Raw genomic sequence first — 27,909 nt, 5'->3', positions numbered from 1 at the left:
AACAAATAGATTATTATAATCTGTAAGCCAGATTATTATAATCTAATAATCTTCTCTGGAGGAGCTTTTTCCAGATTATTGGGTGGCTAAAGACCCACTACCCTTAGATGTCTTCAATAATCCAGAGAAACAAACAACTCGCAGCTTATTTTAGATTAGCTTATTATAATCCAGCTTAGAGTAATCCGATTTAATAATCTAGATTACAATAATCTTAAGCTGAAACAAACAGGGCCTAAATCATATAACAATAATAAGGTTAAAATAGATTTCACCCGTTGCAACGCATGGGTATTTTTCCTAGTAATATATTAAAATTTTTCCGATAAATTAGTTTTGGTTGCTTCCTTTAATTTTTTGTCGGCCTATCAACCGTACATCAAACAATCTGAGCCAGTGTGGTATGCATGGGTCCGAATGTGCCTTAATGCCACTTATTGTACCATTAGAATCATTGTTGATGCGGTTGAACTGTTAGGCGCATGTCCATAGGGTGGACTTGGACGCCTCATGGTTGATACAACTACTAGAGGCTGACATGGATGTCTTTGGTTTGACCTCAAACAAGGGGAGAAGAATGAAGCGATAAACATGTAGTACTTCTGGGATTCGGATTCGGTGACATCGTTATAGCATGGCATGGTGTGACATTGGAGCGATCTGGAGCGTTGAAATCTAATCGAACGGTCCGCTGCGCCGGCCCACCTGCAGGGTTCGTTTTCCCCCCCAAGCGCTCCGTTTCCCTCGCCCCAATCCCCCGTGGTCGCATCGCCACCTCGCCGCTTCGCCTGCCTTCCTCGCTCGCGCCAGGCCGCCGCCACGCCAGGCCGGAGAGGCGCCAGGCCGCCGCGAGTGGAGAGGGGACCGTGCGGCCGCCTCGCAGTTGCGCCTCCCTCGCCCGTGCCAGGCCGCCGCCGCCGCCACACCAGGCCAGAGAGGCGCTAGGCCGCCGTGAGTGGGGAGGGGACTGGGCGGCTGCCTCGCAGCTTCGCCTCCCTCGCCCGCGCCAGGCCGCCGCCGCCGCGCCAGGCCGGAGCTAGCTAGGAGCCGCCACCACCGCAAGTGGGGAGGGGACCGGGCGGCGGCTGCGCGATGCCGGGGCTGACGGGCTGGGGGCCTGCCCTACCACCGTGGCCCTTGGCAATGGAGGCGGCCGGCCGACGGGGTGCCCATGGGGCGATGGTGCCCTTGTCTGAAATATGTTGAAAATACTGATGAACACAGTACCAAATAATTCATCTCTGAATTTGTATTCCAAATAATTCATCTCTTTTTTGTACATTGTGTCTTGATTTTGTGAAATGAGAAATATATCTTGCTTATCTTGTATCCATGGCATTTCAAACAGATTAAACCATGTGAAAATTTGGCTATGCAATTGCTTCAAGTGACTGAACTGAACTTTGTGAGACAAAATCATTTTCAGGTTTAGCTTGAACTGAAGGGAAATCCAGGACAGGAGTTGCCAGTTTCTAGCTGCTTACAATCAAGCTAATGTCAGTGGCATCGAAGCGAACACCGTGACCCTTGGCGATGGAGGCGGCCGGCCGTCGGGGTGCCGATGGAGGCGATGGTCTTCGCAGCTGTTTAGCTGGTTTTATTTAGCAAAGGGCAAAGCCCTCCATTTCCATTAGAGAAATGCAAAGATTCTTTTACAGTTGTTTAGCTGTTTGTTCTCCAAAATTGCTGTTTTGAAGTTTAGCTGTTTGTTCTCTATCTCCAAAATTGCCTTAGGCTGTGCTGTGCACTGTCCTGAAACAATTGATTTGACTCATGTATGCTGTAATTTGAATGAATGAATGAATAAATCAGTAACTTCATATATGATGTTCTGTGATGTTTTTCTCTGAAAAAATTGACAGCATGTCCCCATAATTGGTGGATGGATTGAGACAACACAGAAAGACATAAACAACCATATAGAAGTTGATAAACTTGAAACTTGGAGCATTCAGACATCACAGATAGTTGGAAACAGCCATATAGAAGTTGATAATGTTGTGAGATAAGTTTTTGGATCGTACATGTCATTCAAACTAGTATGTGGAGCATATAGAAAACTATTCCAAGAGTAGGCCATATTCACTTGTACAATTTGGCCACAAAATACTATCGTTGGCCCTGTCCAAAATACTAAACAGAGACCACAAAATACTATAGTTAGTCCTGTCGAGAAGGCATCTAACCATTCCTGTCCAAAAACATCAAACTATCCTGTACAAAAGCCATATAACCATGCTGTCCACAAGCCATCTAACCATCTTGGAAAGATTAGAACAGATCTTGATCACAGAGAATATCATCATCACAACTTGGTGCTGTCACAAGGTGGGTAAAATCGCTAATGATATTGTATTGTTGAAGCTCCACGTCTCTTTCTTTGTGGCTGCCATCATCCTTAACTTGTACCTGTGGCTGTAAAGCATCATTTTTCTTTTGTTTTTGCCAATGAAAAGTCAATTAATTAGTTAAGCAATTTTTTACATCAACATATAAAGATGAGCAGCTTGCATATGATATACCTTTACTCCCTTTTTTGTTGGTTTTGCAGATTTAGGATTGTTGCGCTTCCCCTTGCGTAGCTTATCAATCCAAGTTCTAATTCTCCTTGACTTGTTTGACTGAACCTCCTTCTTGTTTAGTTGTGTAGCACTAAGCAAATCATCTCCATGTTGCGCGTTTGGGTCAATATTTTCTTTGTCCTCATAGGGCTCATGTGTACCACTAGCAGATAGTAAATTGAGTTTCTCCTCTAGCTGTGTACAAAGGCAATCAAGTGCATTTTCTAACACTACACAACATTCTGGAGAGTGAGCTACTTTATGTGCCAAAGTGTGAAACTTATGAGACATAAACTTGTACCGTAGTTGAGCTTCCAATTTTGGATTTGCTACCACATTCCTTCCTTGCCTATCTTGTATATTTTCATTGCATGCCTCTCTAGTCCATCTCTTTATGATGTAATGTGGTGGCAATTTTTTTATATTCATTAGATCAAGAACTTTCAGACCATGTGCACATAAAATTCCTATCCTTTCAAACATTCTACAACTACATGAAGTTTTTTGGTTTAGAGGATCACCGATCACTGTGTACTCCTCCACCTCTGAACTTACCTCACTAAGCAAATTCCCAACTACAACAGCATATCTGTGTTCTCCATCCAAAACTCTAGCACACGCAGCCATGGATCTTTCATATTCGCTTTGGAAAGCTTCAAAAATCACTGGAGTGTACACTTGGTTAGCTCGAACCAACATCGGTGTGCACATTAGTCTTCTAGGTAGCTTCTTCCTTGCCTCAAATTCAGATTGTAGTTCCTTATCTCTTTTGTCTTGAACTGACCTCTCAAAATGCTTAAGAAATCGAATAATATCAAAATCTGATTTCAAATGGTTCTTCAATGCATTGTTGAAGCTCTCACTTAGCTGTGTACTTCGCACTCCTAAACTGAAGACATCTCTCATATAACATTCAGCCCATTTCTCTTTCACCTTGTAAATGCTATCTAACTATGTTTGCTTATGAACTTTGGATCTCATAATCTCAAATGCCTCTTCAAATGATGCCTCATCTTCGTGGCCAAACATACAAGCGAACATGCGATTCCTCTTCACCTTCATCTTCCTCTTTACCTTTCACTGGAGATAAATGCTTCACAGCATTCTGCATTATGTGAAAGGTGCAGAGACCATGATATGATTATGTGAATACTATCTTTATGGCTTTTCCCATAGCTGCATCTTAATCCGTGCAAATAGTTTTAGGTTGCTTCCCATTATGTGCAGCTAGAAAAGTCTCAAACAACCATGTAAATGATGCTTCTATTTCATCAAATAGAAGTGCAGCACCAAAAATAGTGGTTTCTCTAAACTGATTGAGCCCAAGAAAAACACAAAATGGCCTATATTCTTTGTTTGTCCCAAAAGTTGTGTCAAATGTGACAACATCACCAAAGTGTGCATAGTCAAGGATCATCTTTGCGTTAGCCCAGAATATGTTGGTAATGTGCTCCTCACAATCCAGCTGCAAAGCATATTGGAAAGATGGGTTCTCAACAATTTTATCATGAAAATACTTCAACATACTTCCTACCTGTCCAAAAGCCAATTCCCTTTGACGTCTGCTTTGCAAATAATTTTGGCGGTCACGGCAACTGTAGCTAAGGTTAAGTGGTCCACCAACTTGACGAGTGGCCAACTCATGGGCAGCTTTTGGCCTAATACTAGAATCATCAGCTGTTTCTATTTCAAAAGCTTGGAGTTTTGAAATTTTGCGTTGTGATTTCATCAAGTGGAAGGTCTCTGGCAAGTGGAGTGGGTGGTTGTGTTCAAGCACATCAATGACTTCATAATTTCCTGCACCTCGATCCAATGAAATAACCATCTGAGCTTTGCAATCAGTTCTTGTATCAGCTCTAAAACACCTTGTCACATGTTCCGTTTGCCTTTTTGTTCGATGACCCTCATTGAAACAAACATATCTGCATGAAGTCACCTTACCATCCATTTTGCTTACATTTGTGCATCTTTTCCTCACATCAAAGCCAGTACGGCCGCCATATGCCACCCAAAATAACCAACCCTTATATGGATTTTTGAACCTCAAACCAACTTCAAGTAACTTTGTATCAACTTCTGCCATTGCCTTCCACAACAATGAATAGCCCGGTACTCAAATTTCTGAAAAAAAAATTCCAAACTATAATAATCGGAATATATATTTCATTATGGCGGCACTATTATGCTATTTCATTATCTCAACCACAACATTCTGATATAAAAATGATTCACACTTAGGGGGGACAATTATCTGATAGTAGGTCTGCTCAACATTTTTCAACACATACAGATAGTAACATTTGCCTAAACACAAACATCCAATAACTGGAATTTAGCATTCAATATTTGCTCCATTTAAGACTAAGATCCATTAAACCAAATTGTACAATTCAGTTGCTCTCCAAGTTATCCTAAAGAATAAAACTTGGAAACACTCACTTGCAATCCACCTCTGCAGATGCTCGGCTCGCTCTGGCAGCCCTCCTCCCCAAAATCTTGGTGCTCCGGTGGCAAGGCAGGGGCCTCGGCCCCCGGCCTCGTGGCGGCCGGCCTGCCTCCCCAATCACGGCGAGGGGCCCCCCTACCTCCCGCCTATCCGGTGGCGACGGCAGGGCAGGCGCCCCGGCCCCGGCCTCGGCGGTTGGCGTGCTGCACTTCCCGGCGCCGGCAGCCCTACTCCAAGCGGGATTGGGACCTCCGCGGGATTGGAACTCCGCCAGCAGCTCTGCTCCGGTGCGGGATTGGGACCTCCACGGTACCGGGCGCGCGCGCAGGATTGGGGCGAGCCGCGAGATTTGGGCGTCGGGCGGCAGAGGAAACAGAGATTTGGGTGAAAACGGAGGCTGCAGGTGGGCCGACGCAGCGGACCGTTGGATTTATTTTGAACGCTCCAGATCACTCCAATGTCACATCGTGCCATGCCATAGCAATGTTACTGAATCCGAATCCGTGCTTATGTTGGGTGGAGCTCGCCTAATTAGCTTATTAGCTACTAGTGGAAGATAACTACCCTACTTTGATGATTCAATCTAGACTAGATGGGTGGCAAAATCACCTGGACCGGGCTAGCCTGTAAACTATGAGCGGTCCACAGAAAGGAATAGGTCTATTTTGTATCCCTCAACTCTTACGTCTAGTTGAATCGCATCCCTCAACGGCAAAACCGGGTATAATGCCTTCCCCCATCTTCAAAACCTGGGTATAATGGTTTGGGAGGCGGTTTCGGCTGACGTGTCAGTTTTGACCCTCATTGACTTGCTGAGTCATATGTGGGTCCCACCTGTCAGTGACTTACTCCATCCTCTTCTACATCACCACTCTTCTTTCTTCTATCTTCCTCCTTTCTACTATCACCATGTGGAGGCCCAATGCAGTCTGGCCCAGTACTAGTCGAATAGCAAGCAATGTTGATCAAGTATGTAGCAGCAGCCCAACCAACGGGAAAAGAAAGAGAAGCAAGCATTCAACAGACATAATAAATAACCTTAGAGATCACACCAAAGCTTCACTGAAGATAAATAGATGTGAGATGGACTGCTACATGTTCATAAATCATAATGCCAAATCCATTTCAGCTCAAGAGATATGCCTTCCTAGAAAAGGATAATAATAAGCATATTGACATATATACAGTCATGTAATTATGAGTCATTAGCCCCCCTCCAAGCACAGTATGTACACCATACAGCAGAATATCAAAAGATAATATGCATCGTGATTCGTGAGTACTAAGTATAATCACTAGAACAATTAGTGATGGGGCATATATATATAGTAACAGTTCACAGAATAGGGCCCATAAGAGAATTTAGATGTATTACTAGGCATCGAAGAAGCAGCGACTCTGTAAAAAGAAACATCTTCTGTCGCAAGTTCGATATGTGTTGGGATGGCCGGATGAGTGATTAACCTTCATAAATGTGAATGGACTACACATAGCTTCTTGTAGCACTTCTCTCCTCTTCGTTAGTAAAATAGCCAACTTGTTAGATAACCTGTATAACATATCACTTGAGTGAGCACTAGTGGATATCAGGATATCTATGAACGAAATGTCCTTTCGGCCTTGTTTGGTTGGGCTTCAATGCAATGGAATAGCACTGCCCAAATTTTTGTATATTCATAATAGGGCCAGCATATAAATAGCTCAAGACTACAACTGAGCACATTTTACCAAGTAGAACCATTATTTGCAATTTTAAGGAACCGCGATGAGTTCTTATTTCCTGATTACCAGTAGAAGGACAAAGGATTGCAAAAGTGGAGGAATTCTCTGCACATTGTTACTCAACAGAGCTAGTAACCATAATCAGTAGGATAACAATATATATATAATGCTCGTAAAATAAAGAGATTATATGGAAGATAAACAATGAGAAAGCAAAGTAAAGGACAGATACCTCAACTATGCCACCACTACCTATTTCATCCTCCAGGTCTGCAGGATTAAAGCAGGTGAGATGAGGAAGCAATACAGCTCAGAGTTGCCCAAGGATCCAACATCCGGAAATATAGAGCTAATCCTTTCACTCCGAGATCCCTCCATCAGAACCCCCACAAGCATGAGAAAAATGAAAGGCATGCAGAAGAGCCATCCAAGCATTACTTTGTCATGTAAAAAAAGGGCAACATCATCACTCTAATGGTGCTCTGGTGAGGTATCTCTAGCGTAGGCGTCTTGATCGATGCACTGATAAAAGATGATGATTCACCAATAAAATGCAAATAATTTCATAGCAATGTTCTGATCAACAGGAGGAAACATTTTTCTAAATAATGGAACAGACATTCCTGCCATTAGCCACTACATGTAGCGATTCAAAAAATAAAAAGGGGGGGGGGGATTATGTAACTAAGAAAACGTACTACAACAATGTGAAATCCACAAAGTGACTATATATCGAATTCACTAGGTAATCCCAAAAACATGAATCATACTTTTTGGAACTAGAAGGATGCATGCGTGCTCATAGATAGCAAAATCTCACTCTATCATGAGAGAACAACACACACAGCTTGACTTTTAATCGAGAAAGCAAGACCAGATTATATTGAACAGCACAAATGTAAAATCTGATTCCAATTAATCTGTACTACCACTACGAAATTGTCAGAGGCAGAGCTCGTGGCACATATCCTACTGTATTACTAGAATTAAACTCATATATAGTGACAAAATAAAGTTCGTAGTTGCAGTGTACTAGAAATCAGCAAATATGAGCCATAGTTCTCAAAACTTTTATCTGTTGGAATCAGCCGTAAGCTCGTAATTAACCATCAGCAAGAGTCATCTTCTAGGTCCTTGTCCATCTTCACAGCACTTCTCTTCAAGCCTGTTTGTTAATAGAATAGCTCAAATTTAATAAGATTGATGGATAATAAATGTTTGGCAACCAAAGTAGAAAATTTGTAAACTTGAAGGAATTTCAGCAAGTAGACCAATAACCTGCCCAGTTACAGATATACGGGTGCAGATTATCAATGAAACATCCTTCTATATAGACAACAGTAACTAACCTACAGTATCAATTTCACCTGACTTGACAAGAGGATGTATTTCAATGAACCTCAAGACATGATGGAGCATACCAGACAGCTAGACATTCAGATTTGAGAGTAAACAGCATAATTCTTCAAACTCACAGTCACAAATACATTGAAACTAGCTATATATATCTTTTTATGATGATAATGGGTTTTGCCTAATTCAGCAGGTAGGATCGACACTGGATTTCCTAGTTCAAAAATCTGTTCATGTTAACCATGCCAATATGCTCATCAAGTCATCCTAGAGTTAAAAAAAATTAAAGAATGACCATGAAACTTGAGGAGTCAATTAAATGCTATTGCTGTCAGCAGTGGACTATGAATACAGAGAACACTTAATAAACATGAGTAAAAAGGAAAATTATTCACAGAAATTAGAGACACACGCGATGAATCAAACGAGAAGGGAGGTTAATTATATAACCTCGGCAGCTTGGCTATACCGGAGCAACACGCTGGCCATGGCCTGCAGGTAGCTTGACCCTCCTCCACACCATCCACGCAGCAGTGGGAAGAAAGAAGAAGAGGAACATCGGGTAAAAGCCGACGAGCCCCACAACCTCGATCGCAGAACCGATTCTCTCCCCGCGTGATCCACTGGCAGCTGAGATCCCCTTCACCAGATTGCCAACAGGCACCAGCACGGCGAAAGGCGTTATAGCGGCGGATGCAGCTAGGATGGGGTGACTGAACGATGCCCTCACTGATGCTGCAAAGCTCTCCGGAGCAGGCTTGATATTGGCAACGTGGGCACCCACGACATACACAACAAAAATCAAGATTTAGAACAGCGCGGCAAGAAGTGCATGATAACAGGTGCAGCTTATATGCAGGGTTCCATAATTCGGAATCAAATTACCGAAATTTTTCGTTCTTTGTCTTGAACAAAACAAATTTTATTCAGATTTTAAATTTAACCAAATTTTGTTTGAATCTGAACTTTTTTTGGCAAGAAATTTCCAGCAATTTCGCTTCTATTGGTACCCTAGATATAGAACCTCGTTCGCAGGAGTAGAGGTAATTGATGCAAATGCAGTAATTAATCCGCACCAGTGCACACACGAAAATGGACCCAAAGGTAGAAGCATTTTTTTTTTCTTTTTGAGGAAAGTCGTAGTACCTTGTCTGGCTCGGTGTCTTCGCCGGTGCCGGAGACGGCGATGCGGATGGCGTGCAGCGACAACGCGACGGGGACGACCGGCAGGACGACGAGACTGGCGGCGAGGGAGACCTGCAACGCCACGGCGTTCGCGCGGGAGCCCTCGCCTTGGACGCGGACCGCGACGTGCGAGGCGGCCATGGCCGCACTGGCGCCCCACAGGTCACAGGCCCGCGATCCACAGGTACATGAGCGCGTCGGCGGCCGCCGCGGCGAGACGGCTGCGCGCCAGGACGGCCGCGACGGCCTTCCGCACCGGAGACTGCAGCGGCGGCGGTGGGGGAAACGAAGCGATGACGTCTCGCGTCGGCAGCAGCTCAGGTTCCGGCGGCGGCGGCGGGAGAGCCGCGACGAGGCGCCCGCCCACAAGGACCTCCACGATGACGGCGGCGGCCATGGGGACGGGGAAACCCTAGCTTCCAGAAGCTTCTCTTCTCGCGCGGTGGTGGAGGCGGAGCGGAGTGGGAAGGAAGACGACGAAAAGGGAAGGAGGGTTTGAAGGAGAAATGGTGGTGATACCCGAATCGGATTGAGGGAGTTTGTCAGGTGCACCCAGTAGACCGTGGGCCTCTTCACTTTGATGTTATTTTCAACCTTAACAAATTTACAAAAAAATTTAGTAGCTATATAAGAAATCCTGCCAAAATTTTGGCATTTTTTTTCGTCAAAGGGAACAGGCCCTATACCCCGGAAGCAGCTATGATGACTAGAGTCGTTTGGCTTATTAAACGGCATATTTATAAACTAAAAATAATTTGTGAATAAAACTTTTATATACGTATTCTTAGCGATCTAAAAGCAAAGACTGAAAAATAAAATTCGATGAAAAACCTCAAAATCAACTCCAAATTTAAATTAAAAATTCAAATTTTGACTGATAAGTATAAGCATAAGCGAAAAGATGGGGTTGTTAGGCCCTTTGACCTGTAGGAAGAATATACTCCCTCCGTCCCAAATATAAGCTTTTTAGCATAGTGATAAGTTAAATATTTTTAACTTTGACTATTAATAAAAAAAATAAAAAAAAGATCAATCATGTAAAATTGGTGTTCCTAGATTTATCATTAAACAAACTATCATAATATGCAACACTTTTTATTTGAAATACCTCACTTTTATAGATATTATTAGTCAAAATAGCATCTTGGAGATCGTGTCAGGGTCCAAAAATACTTATATTTTGGGACGGAGGGAGTAGTAATTTTGGAGGATTTTAATCCTACCGAAAAATTTCATGTGAAGACCTTTGAAATAAAGAATTCAATCTTATCTAATAATTTGAGATTCCTATGGAAAGTAATACCACAGATATTTTGAAGGAAACTTGGCTAGAGCTTTAGGGCTCCTTTGATTTGGAGGAAAACAATACAAATTTTGGAGGATTTCAACCCTATAGGAAAAATTCCTATGAATACCTTTAAATCAAAGGATTGTATCATATTCAATCCTTTGAAATTCCTATGTAATGGACAATCCTATAGAGATTTTGGAGGAAACTTAGCAAGAGCTCAAAGCTCTTGGAAAATTTCCTTTGAGTCTATCTCTCTTATCCGATCTCTGTGTTTTTCCTACTGTCATTCCTATATTTTGCAATCCTCTGTTCTACACTTTCATTTCTGTTAGAATCATGTGTTTTCCTATTCCTTCGTTTTTCATTCCTGCGAACCAAAGGGGTCGATCTTAACCTTTTGGGAAATTTCCCTTAAGTTTATCTCTCTCATTTGATTTCTATGGTCCAATCAAACGATTATTCCTATGTTTTTCGTGTGTTTTGTAATTTTTTGTTTTGCACTTACATTCATGTCAGAATCTTGTGTTTTTCATATTTCTTCGTTTTTTCAATCCTACGATTCAAATGGTTTTTTCAATCCTGTTATTTAAATGAACCAACGGGAAGAACCAAAGGATAGTTAATTGTTCTATGATTGAAGTCACAAGACTATTGCATTCTTTGTTCAGTTTGGTGGAGATTTTCAGCCCCAAGCAAAAAAAAAAAAAAACCTCATTAACACATGATTAATTAATTAAATATTAAATATAAACTTAAAATGAATTTATTTATTTATCGAAGAACTTTTATATATATATATATATATATATATATATATATATATATATATATAAAAGAACGTATCGTTTAATACTTTGAAAAACATACTAACGGAAACGGAAAGTTGTAGTTCGAAGTTAAAGAAAAAAATAATCCGGAGTTAAAACAATTTTAGCACAATACTCCTAATTTAATCTTAAAATTAAGTTATAATTCAAAAATGATTGCAGCTTATAAGCTAAATCTGAAACAAATAGACCAGCTAATCTGAAACAAATATGCGAAGTATTGCTTACCACATGTTTTGTACTTTTAACTATAGCAAAGTCAAGACAAATAATTAACTTTACAAACATATGAACCGTGCTGCTAAAAAATCGTCAAGCCGTGCTGCTAAAAAGATGTCGCATCCCTTAGGTACGACAATAAACGTCCAACACCCTAACATATATATGCTCCATCCCTTTTCCACGAATGCACGTGAAATTTAGCGAATGATTTATCAGAAATTATAACGCCTAAGCATGTAACCCCCAACAAGTTTCAAGCTCTAGTTAAGAGCAGACCAACAGGCAACAGCATCAACGATCGATGAGCTGAACAAAATGTCAAAAAGGTTAATAAAACACACGCGCCGCATTGATCTGTCTGTCAACTTTTAAATCTCGCGGTTGTAGTGAGAAAGATTTAACTATTCACCTTGTAGCTATCAAAACCCAGAAATCCTACAAACTGCAGTTATCACAGAAATTATTGCAGTAGCAGCTCCAGACACAAAATCACTTGTTACTGAAAGGTCCATAAAACATCAACGAAACAGCATATCAACTAGTTCAATCACAGAACATTTCAATTACGATATTACGTCCAGAGAAGCATTGACTGTGTTTTCTGCCAAATAAGGTCTTACCATGACAAGTATGCTCATAAGTCATTCCAACAGAATAAACACCTTAATTCCAAATTGCCAAATGCGCATATCAGCTCATGGAACATGTCCTACTGTACTACTAGCATTGAACTAAGTTACAAAATAGAAGTTCGTAGATGCAAAGTACTAGAAACCATCATGTCAAAAAAAGTACTAGAAACCAGTATACGTAAAAGCCAAATATAGTTTTCAAAACTTTGATCTGATGGCATCAGCCATAAGCCCATAATTAACCATCAGCAAGAGTCATCCTGTAGGTCCCTGTCTGACCATCTTCACAGCCGTACTTCTCTTCAAGTCTTTGTCTGTTAACAGAATAACCCAAATTAAATAAGATCGGTGTGTAAATGTTTGTAAACCAAAAGAGCAGACAATGTTAGACTTGTAGGAATTTCAGTAAGTTTTCCGTAAGTAGACCAATTACACACTTGAATGTGCAGCTTATCAAAGAAACATTTGGACAACAGTAACTATCCTACTGTGTAGTTTTCACCTAACTGGACTGACAGGAGAAGGTATTTCCTGCAACCTCAGACCTGATGGAGCATACCAGGCAGCTAGACATACATATTTGAGAGAACACCGTAATTCTTCAAATTCACAAGTCACAAATACAGGACTACAGCTGTGCCTCTAGAGTGAAACTAGAGCATTTGATGATTAAGGCCATAAGGTGTTGCCTAATTAAGAAAGCTGCCTAATTAAGCAAGTAGGATTAAGATAAGGGACTGCCTAATTCAAAATTTGTTCATGTTAACAATGCTATTAGTCTCATCCAGTCACTCTGCAGTTAAAAACTAAAGAATGCCCGTGGTTCGCGAAAATATATGAATCAATTCAATGCGATCAATGTCAGTGGGCACAGTGGACTAAGAACACACAGAACACTTTATTTTCTCCCTAATAAACACGGTTAAAAAGAGAATTGCTCGCAGAATTACACAATAAAAAGGGAGATTAATTACTATACCTTGACGGCTTGTCAGCTTGGCTACACCGGAACAACACGGTGGCCATGGCCAGGTAGCTTCACCCTCCACACCCTCAGCGCAAGATTGGGAGTAAGGACGAAGAGATTGATCACGTGAAAGCCCACGAGCCCCACATCACCAATTACAGAGCCAATCATCTCCCTGCACGATCCCTTGGCAGCTGAATCCCCCTTAACCAGAGCACCAAGAGACACCAGCAACACGAAAGCCATTAAAGCGATTGACCAAACGCAGATGGTGTCGCTGAGCACTTCCCGTGCTGCTGCTGCAAAGCTCTTCGGAGCAGGCTTCTGTCCAAGTCGTCATCCATCCACACGACACAGTTCATGCACAACAAAATCAACAAGACAAGATTTACAAGTTAGAATGAAGAGATGCAGCAAGATGAGCACGATCAGGTGCAGTTCATATGCGGAATTGATTCGGATACAGTAGTAAGAGTTTGGACATGAAGGTGTACCTCGTCTGGCTCATCGGTGTCGGAGACGGCGAGGCGGACGGCGTGCAGCAACGTGGCGAAGGGGAAGACCGGCAGGAAGACGAGGAGGACGGCGACGCGGGAGACCTCGAACGCCAAGGCGTACGCGCGGGAGCCCTCGCCGAGGGCGCGGGCCGCGACGTCCTGCGCGGCCATGCCCGCCTGGAAGATCCACATGCCCGCGAGCGCCAGGTACATGAGCGCATCGGCGGCGGCCGCGGCGAGACGGCTGCGCGCCAGGACCGCCGCGACGGTGTTCCTCCGCGCCGGCGGGAGCACCGCGGCGAGGCGGCCGCTCGCCAGGGCCTCCGCGACGGAATCCAGCGACCTCCGCAGCTCGTGGTCCGGCGGCAGCGGGAGAACCGCGACGAGGCGGCCGCGGCCGCCGTCCACCGGGAACTCCACGACGATGTCTTTCAGCGTCGGCTGCACCTGGGGCACCGGCGGTGGCAGCAGGACGGGCACCACCACAGCGGCGTCGGGGGCGGCGGCCATGGGGACGGGGAAACCCTAGCTTCCAGAAGCTTCTCTCTCGCACTGTGGTGGAGGCGGAGTGGTTGGAGTGTGGAGGGCGTGTGGGGTTTGCGGCGTGGGAAGACGACGAAAACAGAAGCAAAGGGGAGGAGAAATGCCGGGTGATGATGCCCGAAGCGGAGAAATCTTGTTAGGCGCACCCAGTAGAATGTACCCGGAAACGGCTACTATGGAAGTTATGGACTTATGGTACGTTTGAAATATAGGATTTTCAAAACGGAGGAATATGAAAATCAATATAAGATTTTCACTAGAATACAGTTACAGAGTATAGAAAAAATACAATAATGATCGTTGACTGGACTGTAAGAAAAAAAGAGAGAGAAAAAAACCCTATCGTTTCGTTTATACCTATGTTTATATGCCAAATTTTGTTAAGATTTAATTGTAAAGTTAATTTTGTGTTTTCTTATTGTAGTTTAATTTATAATATTTTATTTTATACTACTTATGACACATAAATAAAAGTTTTACTCACGAATTAGTTGCTAATAAGCGATATAGAGAAGCATAAGCATAAGCGAAAATGGAACTAAAAAGGGTGAAAGGAAACTTTCAAATGGTTATATAAGAGAAAAATCCTACATGATAAAAATCTTACAAAATTTTTATTCTGTAGTATATTTTTTTTCTTCAAATAAAGAGACCCTGCGAAAAAAAAAATTTGGCTACGATTTACAGGACAAGTGACCAAAGAAGAAAAACAATTTTAGAACAGATTTTATTGTTTGCGGTCAAAAGCCAAGAATTATACAACAAATGAATTAATTCTAAAATTGAAATTTGGCTGCGGTCTACAAGCCGAAGCGAAGCGGAAACAAATAGGCCCAACGCTAGGCAAGCGTAGTCTAACTACTAAGCTACCGCAGGTTTTGTGGCAAAAATGTTAGAATGAAACACAACTATACCAAGTAATGCAAATACCCAAGCTTGCCCTGTTTAGTTTTCAGGCAAAAATTTTACACCATGTCACATCGAATGTTTAGACACATATATGAAGTATTAAACATAGACAAAAAAAACTAATTACACAATTTGTGTATAAATTGCGAGACAAATTTTTTAAACCTAATTAGTTCATGATTTGACAATATAGTGCTATAGTAAATATTTGCTAATGACAGATTAGTTAGGCTTAATAAATTCGTCTCGCAGTTTACAGGCGGAATGTGTAATTTGTTTTATTATTAGTCTACGTATAATACTTCAAATGTGTGTCCGCATATCCGATATGACACACCAAAACTTTACACCCTGATCTAAACATCCCCTTTATGATACATGAACCATGGTGCCAAGTGTGATAAACCATAAAAACTAAACACATGCCTAAAGACTGAAGAGGTGTTGCATCAACAAACCTTAGCATCCGTCCCTTTTCAAAGAATGCAAACACAAAACTTTTAGCAACTGGTTGTCCACAATTTGTACTGAGCACTCAGCGGTTTTTAAGCACTGACTAGTTAAAAGAATGCCAGCAGCATCAACCATGCATGAGGTGAAAAAAAATATCATGAGCAAATCACTTGTTGCAGCTACAGTATCAAGTCCAAAGTTTGTGTAACGGTTGTGGCCTAATACACATGCATGGGACCTGTCTGTTAACTCTGAAAACTCGCGGTTGTAGTATGATACATTAACTAGAGTCACCTCTAGTTACCAACAGGGACCAAAACCCAGATATACTACAAACTGCAGTTATCACAGAAATATTGTAGCAGAAGAAACCCAGACACAAATCACTTCCCCGAAGGTCCATCAAGTATCAACCATGCCAGTACATAAACAGATCACCTAGTTCAATACAAAACATGCCTGAATTTAAAATACGAACGCGACTCATTCATTCAATGTTTTCGTTTTTAACCGCAGGAGAAACGCTAACTCAAAGCAACACCTAAAATAAATAAGCAGCGCATCTGGTAATTAATTCCAAACATTGTTCATAGTATCATAGGAATCATAAAGAAAAAGGGCGAGATATCATGCATGTAATCCAATAGCTCGCAGATCCCGGGAAGTGGATTTGTCACAGTATGCTCCAATAACTCCTAGGTCCCCAAAACTGCAATCATCGAAGTAATGTCAGTAGCATTTCCTTGAAGGTATTGTCAAAAAAAAAAAGTTAAGTGTGTGTGCCAAACATCCAAATTTCCAATAGTCAGATCAGAAGGCAAAATTATATTACAATCATCCTATTCAAGTCTAGATACTTGCTTAAATTGATCGATGGGCCATAACTAAGAACTACTAGGAAATTAGGAGGCAGATGAATATTCATTACATTTGTAATCTTCTAGGCATGTGCCATCAGAATTCCGTCAAAAATTTGATTCTGCCAATGCCAATTATGACCCAGCGACAAAAGAATATTAAGTGGAGAAGGCAGTATTTATTCAATTGATAACAGATAAATTAAATGAGGTAATATTTATACCATGGACCATAAGTCCATAACTACTCTAAATATCTACCAAACAAATACTCCGATTTTCAAATACACATCCAGTGTAATCTGACTAAATAAAGTGATATAACAAGCTTTCCAAACATGCATGTTCATTTATTACTGAGGATCTAAGATTCCACGTTAAAGACTAATATCACAAGTCTAATGTTGGACCCTGTGTTTTGTACCAGATATAAAGTAAGTACAACAATATAATATTGAGCAAGGGTAGATAAATAGCAGGAAAGTTGATACTTTAATTATGACTGATGAACAAAAATAACTTGTAGCCCACTCCAAGCAAAAAATGCACCTACGAACTACAAATTTTGCGCTAACAGACAATCAGGCAAAGGAAGGATCAAGTTAGTACAATGTAAAGTTTTTGCAGATCAAAGTTTTTTTTTCTTTGCACAAAGAGTATAAGCACGATATATCATTAAAAAAAGGTACAGTCACATAACAGAGGATAACATATATAGGGCATGACAATAACAACGTTACCAGTACTAGTTAAGATGTGCAGTGAAGAGAAACGTACCTTGTACCAGAATATAATGCTACCTCAGCAGCCACACTTCCAATCTAGGAATGTATCCAAACTGCGCGGATCACTTTTGGAAGTAGAAAGAATACTGATAAAGCATGCCAACCAAATAATCCAACATCAGCAAGTATCCAGCCAATACTCTGTCTGCTAAATTCGTTTTCTGGTGAAAATCCAATGATCAGACTGCCAATCATCCCAAACCCTAGAAGAACGAAACCAATTTTGCATGGGAACTCGATTTCTTTAATGATCTGGTTCCATTTTACTCTGCATTCAGGATGCTGCTCCGGTGGCAATTCCATTGCAGCATTTGTGCTTACCAGCTACGATCACCATCACATGCAAATAATTCGAGTAGGGAAAATGGACGATGATTAGTTAACATATATATATGGCTCTGGAAGACTGGAACATATGTAACACATAATAAGAAACAATTATTTCAAACTTCATTTATATATCGGTACAGGGAAAGGTTTTGGCCCATCCAATCAGCTAATGTTTATACACAACCAAGACTTTGAACATTGGTTTCACCAAAAATACCACTATTCCCAAAAAAAAGTTATTCAAAAAAGCTAAGTTACCAGACAACACCAACCGGAATTTTTTGGCATGACTAAAGCACAAATTTTCAAAATATCCGACATACATAATACATTAGAAGATAAAAAAAATAGATCAAAATGATCATAAGGCAATCACATGAAGGGATACACATCATAAATATAATCTGATATAGTCCAGCACAAATTACTGTAAGAATAAATACAGTTTCAAAATGGAACATGTCCCTTTTTTTCATTCTTTTCCTATTGGAATGTAAGTGTGTAACAACAAATAAACTTATCTGAGAAGATTGACTTGACATAATGTCAAAACTAAATTTTAAATTTGAATTATCCCGGCTTGTATAATGGTAACCAGCCAACCGGCTTAGAAGCAGTGACCGGCCAGTCACTGCTAGGATCTTGAACTCAGACCGCCACACATTAAAACATCATTGAGACTACAAACGTTGAGGGACGTCAAAGGATGCCAAGTGTCGTTCCAAGAGAACAGCAGTAAACAGCAAAAAACAGGGGCACGTCATTCCACATCATTAAGGCGTAAAGCTGCTATGTCATGTGCAAGTAAAACTCAATTATGTATGAAATTCCAGAACTTGCTGCAATTGGCTCTGTAAAGACGTGGTGATTTTTTTTTTTATAATAAGGAAGATGATCACATCCCCAGCCTCTACATCTATAATGAACACAGCCACAAATGAGTTTGGAGACATCAGCCCAAAGGAATTATCTGCCATGGACTATGAAAGTATGAAACAGTAGTATTCTCAAGCAAGGCATCTTCTGAAATGCAATTGACATATCTGGATGATTAAACACGACACATGCATTCCTCAGCTCCATGCTTTGCAATTTCCTTTTGAACATTTGTGCCAGGGGTAGTCAAATTTCCGAGATTTCAGATATGCCAACGAATTTCTTTCAAATTTGAACAAATTTTGGCTGAATTTGGATAAAACTTGACCAAATTAACAGAAAATTGTTCTTTTTGTTGTAACTTTTGGGCGAAATAGTTTTGTTCCGGGGGTCCAAAATTTTGGGAATTTCGAACCAAAATCGCAAACACTGATCAGCTCTGGGCAAACTAAATTTGGAGGGAGTTCAAACAGAATATTTTAGGATACACGCAAAAGCACGAAAAACTTGAAAGAGAACGCATAAACGATCCTCGCGGCATACCATCTCCCTGTCTTCCATCAGGGTCGGAGGCCCAGCATCGCGCAGCCTCTCCATCGCCATGGCCAACAGCTGCGGCACGACGGTGGGGAACACGAGGAGCGCGAACGCGAACTGGCCGGCCTCGAGGACGGCGAAGCCGCCGCGCTCCATGGCGAGCCCCGCCTCGCCGCCGACCCAGCGCCCGGCGATGGCGGGGAGGACTCCCGCGGCGGCGGTCACCCAGCCCACGCCGAGGGTGACGGCCGGCAGGGCCCTCCCCGCCGCCGCCAGCGCCCTCCGTGCCCACGCCACCTTCCCCGACATCACCTGACGGCGCCACCCCCGCGCCGCCGCCGCTGATGATCCGGTGAACTCCATGGAATGGGAAACCCTAGCTTCCGCGGAGCTCGAGCTCTCGCTCTCGCTTGCAGCGCTCGTGGAGTGGGAGAGAGTGGGGTGGCTGGAGGCGGACGCGAGAACGAGTTTATTAATTTCAGCTTTGGACGCGGGGAGAGTGTCGGGCTATCGGGTCGGGTTCGTACCGGAGCAAGACGGTGCCGGTGCGGGCTGCCCTGTGAGCTCCGATCCAAATGGGCGTTCAAACATTAGCTGCACATACTCCCCCCACTCGTAAAGTAAAGTAAATCGTTTAGAACAGCCACACGGTCTTTAAAATATAACTTTGATTTTTTATTTCTATAAAAATATTCATTGAAAAGTGATATATGTATACTTTTATGAAAGTATTTTTCAAGACAAATCTATTAATATAATTTTTGTATTAGTTATTTATTATTTATATTCCAAAGATTTGACTTAAACTTTGTCCTTAACGACTTTCTTTACGAGTACGGAGAGAGTATAGTTCAACGCAACTGTACTGTTTTGGGAAGCCAAAAAGATTATCAACTTCTCTCTAAAAAAGGATTATCATCTCATTAGCAAAAAGATTATCACCTTTGTGAGATTTTCGGCCGTTGGATCCAGAATGGAGATTCAGCACGAGCAACAACTCCACACCAAACAACATTCACCTCCAGCTTCATCGTTTGTTCTTTAGCTTATTAGCCTTAGTCGGAATTTAAATTTTAAATCTTAATTTTAGATGATTTTGATGCTTTTTTATTGTGGTTTATTTTTCAACATTATATAAAATCTTTTTATGCATAAACTATTCTTTATTGCTAATAAACGTTACCGCTTATAATCATCTGTTAGTCATTTTTTTCAACCTATTACAAAATCAATTTTGTATCGCTTTGTTCCAGATATGTTCAATTAGTTGCCGTTTAGGTTAAACTGGATTTAACAGCAACCTAATTTCCATATTTAGCTTTAACTATGATTTTCTACTGATTGGCTTCGACACCTACCGTTTTGATAGCTAAAATCAAGAGGAAACCAGAGCTTGGTGCCCAGCGGAAAAAAAAAGCTTAGAGACATTGCGATGCCACGAGAGTAGACCCTTTATAATTTAACAAACGCTTGTAAATAAACCCTTTATAATACCATAAAGAGGGTTGGTGGCTAGGGGCGGTACCACCCATTAGGCGAGGTTGGGCGGCCGGCCCAGCTATGGCCCGCGCCGCCCCAACCCTCCATATCCTTTTTGGGCCGCTTATCACCACATCCAATTCATAATTGGCCCATAAATAAACATCTCAAGTGTCCAATTTTAATCCTGCGTATGTGATGTTTTCCTCAGTCAATTCCTCGACACTGCTCACCCCCGTCCCCTACTATAGTTAGGTGCCTAATGTTTTTCTCTCTCTCTCTCTCTCCCTTCTAAGCAAAATAATAATCTTATTCTGGGTATGCGATATCTTCTCATATATTTATTTTTTAAAAGATATCTATTAACCATGCTTTATGAATCGACTCATATTTGCAAATTGATATGTTTACTAGTATTTTTTTATGTATGATGAATTATGTATGGAGCAAAAATTATTACTTTATTTTAATATCATTTTTGTTTTTTGTTTGCCTTAATTTATTGATTATACTATATGTTTATATGATTACAACATAAATATGGTATTTTTTTCATTTAGTTGTTCTTATTGAAACGAGCATCTTCGCCCCATCTTTATTTTAATCCTGCGTCCGTCACTGTTGGTGGCTGCAGCTCTAAATGACGGGTAACAGCGAATAATACCAGCGAAGGAAGAGTCAGAAACATACCGCAATACTGCTGCCACCATGGTCTCGAGTGATTTTTTTTTTTGGGGGGGGGGGGTGAGCGAGGCGGGGCGGGGTGGAGGGGTGGTGCGACCCATGGTTGGCAAGGCAAAATGGCTCTCCAAGTTTAACCAGTGAGTCGTGGGGTTTGGCCCGCTAGATGGAGAGATCGTTGGAGAGCCATTTGGCCATTCTTTTATAGATGTTGTAAGTTAGAGGATCTCAATACTTTGAGAGTTTAGGCTAGATGCACGAGCTTGATGTACTCCAAAATGAATTATTTTTGGTGTTGGAAATTTATCACAAAGAGTTGATTTGAAGCCCCTTATCTACCCTCCCTCCACAATGGTAGTAGGTGGTAAGGTAGTACTCTCTCCAGTCTCCATCAAAAAAGAATGTCTCTTTAGCTGTAGGTACACTCGAACTCTTAATATCACTTTATCTTATTCTTCTCATTTTAGCCTTCTAATCACTACTTCAACATTAGTAGTCCCTTCTGCTCGCTCTCTCTCTATACTAAGGGAGGGTATGATAGCCTTTTGGTATCTTATTTGATCTAAAGCATCTATCTTGTCTTTTTCAACGGAGGTTGTAGTAAAATAAGATGATCACTTCAACACCGCTTACCTGTTAATGAGGGGTATATTGGTGTTGTTTCCTCCAACTTAATTAGTCTTCTGTTTGTACAAATCATTTTTTTTAAAGATGGAGATAGGAGTACCAATTTGTATTCTACCAGAATGAACAAATTTTGAATAATTTTGGAAGCAATGATTTCTATACCACCCTACCCCTTTTTTTTTTTTGCAAAACCTACGGAAATTAAATTTACTCTTGTCAAAATACGGCAAAATATACCAGGAGGGCCAAATGGATAAAACTTTGAACATTTAATTGTGACCTTAATTAGGTTTGTCTGACCTACGCATATATAGGGCCAAAAAGCGGATAGTAGGATTTGATTTTGAACACCATAATATGCAACCAATCTTGTCCTTTTTCTTTAGAAGCGTGAAAAATATTATACTCCCTACGTAGGTTCCTAAAATATAAGTATATTTAGGATGGTTTACAAGCCGAAGCTGGAACAAATTGGCCCAACGTTGTGCAAGTGTAGCCTACCTCATGTTTTGTCCACAAAGTTTGAAGCATAACTATACCAAGTAATGCAAATAAACCAAATCCATGCTACATGAACCATGCATGGTGCTAAAAAAGGTCTAATTAAAGAGGTATTGCATCCATAAATCCTAGAATCCATCCGTTTTCAACAAATGCAAACATGGAATTTTTAGCAACTGATTATCCACAATGGGAACACGTAATTAAGCAGTTTTTAAGCACCAACTACTACCTATGTTTCACACTACAAGACATTTTGGATTTTGAATAGATTCATACATGTGCTTCATATGTGTCCATAGTCCAAATTCATATGGATGATAACAAATCTAGATAAGGGATGAAGAGAACAAAACGTCTTATAATGTGAAATGTAGGGAGTAGTTAAGAGAAGACCGGCGGCATCAACTGTGAAAGAGCTGAAAAAAAATATTAGGAGCAAACAGCCTGTTGCAATTATAGAATCATCAAGGCCAAAGTTTGAGTAAAGATTGTGCCCTAACACGCATACGTAGGAGTATGGGACCTGTCAACTTTTCAGCACTCCTAGTTCTACTGATGAAGATATAACTAGTTACATCTAGTTACCAAAGCCCAGAGATCCTACAAACTACAGCAGTTCCAGACAGAAATCACTTTCCCAAAGGTCCATCAAAAATCAACCATATCAGCATATGAACTATTAGTTCAATCACAAAACATGCCTGATTGAAAATACGAACGTCATTCATTCAATGCTTTTTTGTTTGACTGCTGGAGAGTGGAGACACGCTAACTCAAAGCAACACCTAAAATAAATAAGCATCACGCCTGGTAATTAATTCCAAATATTGTTCATAGTATCATAGTCATCGTGAAGAAAACAGGCAAGATATCATGCACTTAATACGATAGCTTGCAGATTCCGGAAGTGAATTTGTCACAGTATTCTCCAATAATTTCCAGGTTCCCAAAACTGCAATAATCATTGTGACATATGTCAGTAGCTTTTCCTTGCGTGAATTGTTGAAAAGAAAGTTCAAGGAGTGCCAGAGACATCAATAGAACAGAAACAGAGTAATATACAATCATCTTATTTGAAGTCTTAAGAGTCTAGATACTTGCTTGATCGATGACATAGTATTAGAAAGTTAGGAGGCAGAATATCCATTACGTTTGTTCATGTTCTAGGCATGTGCCATCAAAACTCCATCAAATTTGCTTCTGCTAGATAGTTATTACTCAGATATATACCAGACTAATAACAGATAAAAGATGTAATATTTAATTTGTACCAGATGGGTAACAAATACTCTGAACATCTACCAAACAAAATAACTGTTGAAGTGTATAAAGTGAATTGCCCGCCTTTCCCTATCAGCTTAGGCTTTTGGGTTGAACTGGTCGGTGCATACAACTTAATATGGTATTAGAGCCAGAGGTCTCGAGTTCGAATCCTGGCTGATGCGTAATTAAATAAAATAATTGCAGCCCACTCCAATATTCCACGCTTGAGACTTGAGGGGATCTCGCGTGAGGGGGAGTGTTGTAGTGTATAAAGTGAATTGCCCGCCTTTCCCTATCAGCTTAGGCTTTTGGGTTGAACTGGTCGGTGCATGCAACTTAATAATAACAAATAGTGATCTGATTTGATTTTCAGGTACACACGTCTAATTCTGACCAAATGAAATGATAACATGCCTACAAACAGGGTACAGCCAAATGCATGTTCATTTATTATAGAGGCATCTAAAATTCCACATTAAAGACATATTACAAGTCTAAGGTTGGAGCCTGTATTTTGTACCAGACATAAAATGCAACAATATAGTATTAAGCAAGGAGAATAAAAAGCAGGAGAGCGAGAATGTATGACTAATGAACAAACATAACTCATAGCCCACTTCAAGAAAAATGTGCCTACTAATAACTACAATATTTGTGTTGGAAGACAAACAAGCAAAGGTAGGATCAAGTTAGTTATTCACATTTAATTTGATGGTCAGAGGCGAACTGAAAGCTAAGCAATGGTAATTAAGAGATCCGGAGGAAAATAGGGATGTCGCCTACATTACCCATAATATGTTTTAGTATCAACATAATTTCATAGGGTCAGATCTGAATGCTACATGAAGAACATAAGCCAGATGATGAAACACGGAGACCTAGGATGTAGGTCTTGCAAATCAAAGTTTCTTTTCTTTCCACAAAGAGTACAAGCACGATATAAATCAGGTACAGCCATATAACGAAGGATAACATAGGGCATCACAGAAACACTATTACCAGTTAAGATGTACAGTGAAGAGGGATGTACCTTGTACCGGCATGCTACCCCAGCGGCCACACCTGCACTCTAGGAACGTACCCGAAGTGTGAGGATCACTTTTGGAAGTAGAAAAAATCCTACTAGAGCATGCCAACCCAAAAATCCAACATCAGCAAGTATCCAGCCAATATTCTTTCTGCTAAATTCTTTTTCTGGTGAAAATCCAGTGATCATCAAGCCAATCATCGCAACTCCTAGGAGGACGAAGCTAATGCTGAGTGGGAACACGATTTCTTGAGCCAGCTGATTCCATTTTCCTCTGCGTTCACGATGGTGCTCCAGGATGGATAATTCCATTGCAGCAATTGTTCTTACCAGCTATTGTAACCACCATGACATGCAAATAATTGAGTAGGCATGGAAGAGAATTAGTTTACAATACATAGGCTCTAGAACATTCTAACACATAATTAATAAGAAACAAATATTGCAAACTTCATTTATGCAACGATGCAGGAAAGGTTTTTGGTCGATCCAAATAGCTGATGGTTATTACTGCTGTCCGAACCGCAACCAAAATTTTGAATTTGGTTTCACTAAAAATACCACTACCCCCAAAAATACTATTCAAAAACTAGTTACCGGTAATTAATGGCCAGAGAATTTTGGCGTGACAGAATGCAATTTTTTGTATATCCAATATACATAATATATTAATGGATCACATTATGTCAAAATGATCATAAGGGAATCGCATAAAGGGATATGCATCATAACTGTAAGTCTGTAATCTGTTATATAGTCCTTCACAAACTACTTTAATAATAGATACAATTTTACAATATATATTTTCATCTTTCTTCCCTATATATTGGAATGTAACAACAAATAACCTTGTATGGAAAAAATCAACTTGACATAATGTCAAAATTAAATTTAAAATTTGAATCCAAATTATTCTGGCTGGTATAATGGTAACCAGCCGACTGGCTTAGGACCAGTGACCAGCCAGTCACTGCTGGGATCTTGAACTCTGACCACCACACAGTAAACACCACTAAGATTACAAATGTAAAAGATGCCAAGTGCTGTTCCATGGTACCTCAAAAAATACAGCAAAAACCAGAAGCACATGATTTGTAAAAGCGTAAAGCTGCTATATCATGTGCAAGTAAAATTTAGATTATGTATGGAACTTCAGAATTTGCTGCAATTGGCTCTGAGAAGACGTGGTGACTTTCTTGTTTAATGACAAGGAAGATGATCACATCCCCAGCCTCTAAATCTAGGATGAACACAGCAACAAAGTTTGGGGACATGTCGTGACTGACTATTGAGTAGAAAAGAATTACTATCTGCTATTTACACTGGGGCGCACAGAAATTTCCGAGAAAATTTCGAACGAAATTTGAACAAATTTTGACTAAATTAAAAATAAAATAAATTTTCGGACGAAATAGTTCCATTAATTGGTGGGTTGGTGGGTGGGGTTGGGTTTGGGGGTGCTCCGAAATGTCGAACCGATATTTCAAACACTGCTATGGACTATGGTCGACATATATGCATTCTTGATTCTAACACATATGAACAACGGTAGGAATCAAAGCATCATCTGAAATGGAATTGAAAGATCAGGATAATTAAACACGATGCCTCCTATATATATTACTCAGCTCTGAGGGAGTCAAACAACAAAAATAGAGAAACAAAATACATAAAAATAGGAGAAGAAATTTTTTTTAGTTTTTGCGGCATACCATCCCCCTGCCTCCCATCAGAGGCCCAGCAAGCAGACGCAGCTGCATCACCATTAGCAGCACGGCGATGGGGACCACGAGGAGCATGAACACGTGCTGCCCGGCGCCGACGACGTGGACGCCCGCGACCTCCATGGCGCGCCCCACCTCGCCGCCGACCCAGCGCCCGACGATGGGGGCGATCCCGGCGACGGCGGTCACCCAGCCCACGACAACGGTGGCGGGAAGCCAGGCGGCCACGGCGCGGGAGAGGCGGCGGCGCAGGGACCTCTCCACCGCCCTCAGGACCCACCACCCCGGCTCCGGCACCCGGCGCCGGAAACCTCGCGCTGCTCCCCCGGCCGCCTCCATGGAGAGAGACCAAACCCTAGCTCGCTCGCTCGCAGCTATGGCGGAGTTGGGAGTGAGGGAGTGAGAGTGTGTGGCGGCGGACGCGAGAGACCGAATTAACTTCAGCTTTGAATGCGGATGTGGTCGGGTTGTCGCGCCTTGTCGGGTCGGGTCCGTGCCGGTAAAGCCCGGATCCAAATGGGGATCAACTTTTTTAAATATTACTGCCTCCGATTCAGTTACAAAGACTTTCTAGCATTATCCACATTCATATATATGTTATTGAATCTAGACATATACATTCATATAGATATAGATGTTAATAAATCTAGACACACATATATCATTAACATATACTAGAATGTCTTATAATATGAAACGGAGAAATTACCTCCGTCCCAAGATAAATGCAGTCATGGATATCCATGTCCAGCGTTTGACCGTTCGTCTTAGTTGAAAAAATTATGAAAATTTTTTAAAAAAGAATCACATATAAAAATACTATTCATGTTTTATCATCTAATAAAAATAAAAATAGTAATCCTAAAAAAATTTCAAATAAGATGAAAGGTTAAACGTTGGACATAAACAGTGCAAAATTATATTTATTTTGGGACGAAGGGAGTACTATACAAACGTAGCACTCACAATAGGCGCGCACTCACACACTATGAACATATACACGCATATCTTATCCTTATGAGCACATTTGAAATACCGGGCCGACATATTTTGATATTGATAAAATTACCATGAATGTCTTGATGTAGATTGGTACAAGCACTTAAAAAAATAATTAGCGGTAAATATGAGTACCCTTGTTAAGTGTAGAACCTGAACCAAAACAGTTTGTACCCAGCAATGTAACAATAAGAGTTGGTCTTCCCCGCAAAAAAAAAAAAAAGAGTTGGTCTTTTTTTCTTTTTGGTACTTTTACTATCATTTTTTTTACCAAAGTAAGTTTATTAAAAACATATAAGTTTGTGACATTATGATATTATTATTCAAGGCAAATCTATGTACGTCATTTGTTCCTTTATACTACGCATTTGAGAAACTATTTCAAACATTTGTATGACAAAAGAGAGTATTTGTATCGTGCTAAAATGAAAGAATTTTGTGTTGTCTTCAATGAAATTATACCTATCACCCTACATGATATATTGAATTGATTCTTGTCATAATACAGCAAAACTTGTATATTCCAAAGGTCAAATCTATGAAACTTTCAACGTTTAATTGGAACATTAAGTTTGTGATCTATACTCATAGAGGGGGAATTTTGAACACAAT

At 40.8% G+C, this 27,909-nt stretch overlaps 4 protein-coding genes across 5 annotated transcripts; all 4 read right to left on the bottom strand.

The window, feature by feature from the left end:
- Positions 1-6,104: 6,104 nt before the first annotated feature.
- LOC127782873 (uncharacterized) lies at positions 6,105-9,727 on the bottom strand. 2 transcript variants are annotated; one of them, XM_052310148.1, is made up of 3 exons: positions 9,229-9,727; positions 8,552-8,839; positions 6,105-7,894 (listed from the first exon to the last, which is right to left on the bottom strand). In XM_052310148.1, exons 1-3 carry the CDS (start codon positions 9,406-9,408, stop codon positions 7,889-7,891), a joined length of 474 nt encoding a protein of 157 aa, XP_052166108.1. In that variant the 5' UTR covers positions 9,409-9,727; the 3' UTR covers positions 6,105-7,888. The 2 variants fall into 2 exon arrangements, with proteins under 2 accessions (XP_052166108.1, XP_052166106.1); XM_052310146.1 differs by having other exon boundaries at positions 8,533-8,839; positions 9,229-9,726.
- A 2,437-nt stretch (positions 9,728-12,164) lies between these two features.
- LOC127782857 (uncharacterized) lies at positions 12,165-14,293 on the bottom strand. The gene is made up of 3 exons (XM_052310131.1): positions 13,701-14,293; positions 13,219-13,530; positions 12,165-12,553 (listed from the first exon to the last, which is right to left on the bottom strand). The coding sequence occupies exons 1-2, from the start codon at positions 14,211-14,213 to the stop codon at positions 13,240-13,242; spliced, it is 804 nt and encodes a 267-aa protein (XP_052166091.1). The 5' UTR covers positions 14,214-14,293; the 3' UTR covers positions 12,165-12,553; positions 13,219-13,239.
- Positions 14,294-15,878: 1,585 nt separating this feature from the next.
- Positions 15,879-19,422, bottom strand: LOC127782729 (uncharacterized). The gene is made up of 3 exons (XM_052309997.1): positions 19,000-19,422; positions 17,243-17,574; positions 15,879-16,317 (listed from the first exon to the last, which is right to left on the bottom strand). Exons 1-2 carry the CDS (start codon positions 19,354-19,356, stop codon positions 17,287-17,289), a joined length of 645 nt encoding a protein of 214 aa, XP_052165957.1. The 5' UTR covers positions 19,357-19,422; the 3' UTR covers positions 15,879-16,317; positions 17,243-17,286.
- A 3,301-nt stretch (positions 19,423-22,723) lies between these two features.
- Positions 22,724-26,699, bottom strand: LOC127782773 (uncharacterized). The gene is made up of 3 exons (XM_052310041.1): positions 26,287-26,699; positions 24,578-24,907; positions 22,724-23,236 (listed from the first exon to the last, which is right to left on the bottom strand). The coding sequence occupies exons 1-2, from the start codon at positions 26,635-26,637 to the stop codon at positions 24,617-24,619; spliced, it is 642 nt and encodes a 213-aa protein (XP_052166001.1). The 5' UTR covers positions 26,638-26,699; the 3' UTR covers positions 22,724-23,236; positions 24,578-24,616.
- Positions 26,700-27,909: the final 1,210 nt, after the last annotated feature.

Source organism: Oryza glaberrima, chromosome 8, assembly GCF_000147395.1.
Source record: "Oryza glaberrima chromosome 8, OglaRS2, whole genome shotgun sequence".
NCBI lineage: Eukaryota > Viridiplantae > Streptophyta > Magnoliopsida > Poales > Poaceae > Oryza > Oryza glaberrima.
The sequence above is the reverse complement of the archived record's forward strand: the minus strand, read 5'-3'. Positions and strand labels throughout refer to the sequence as shown.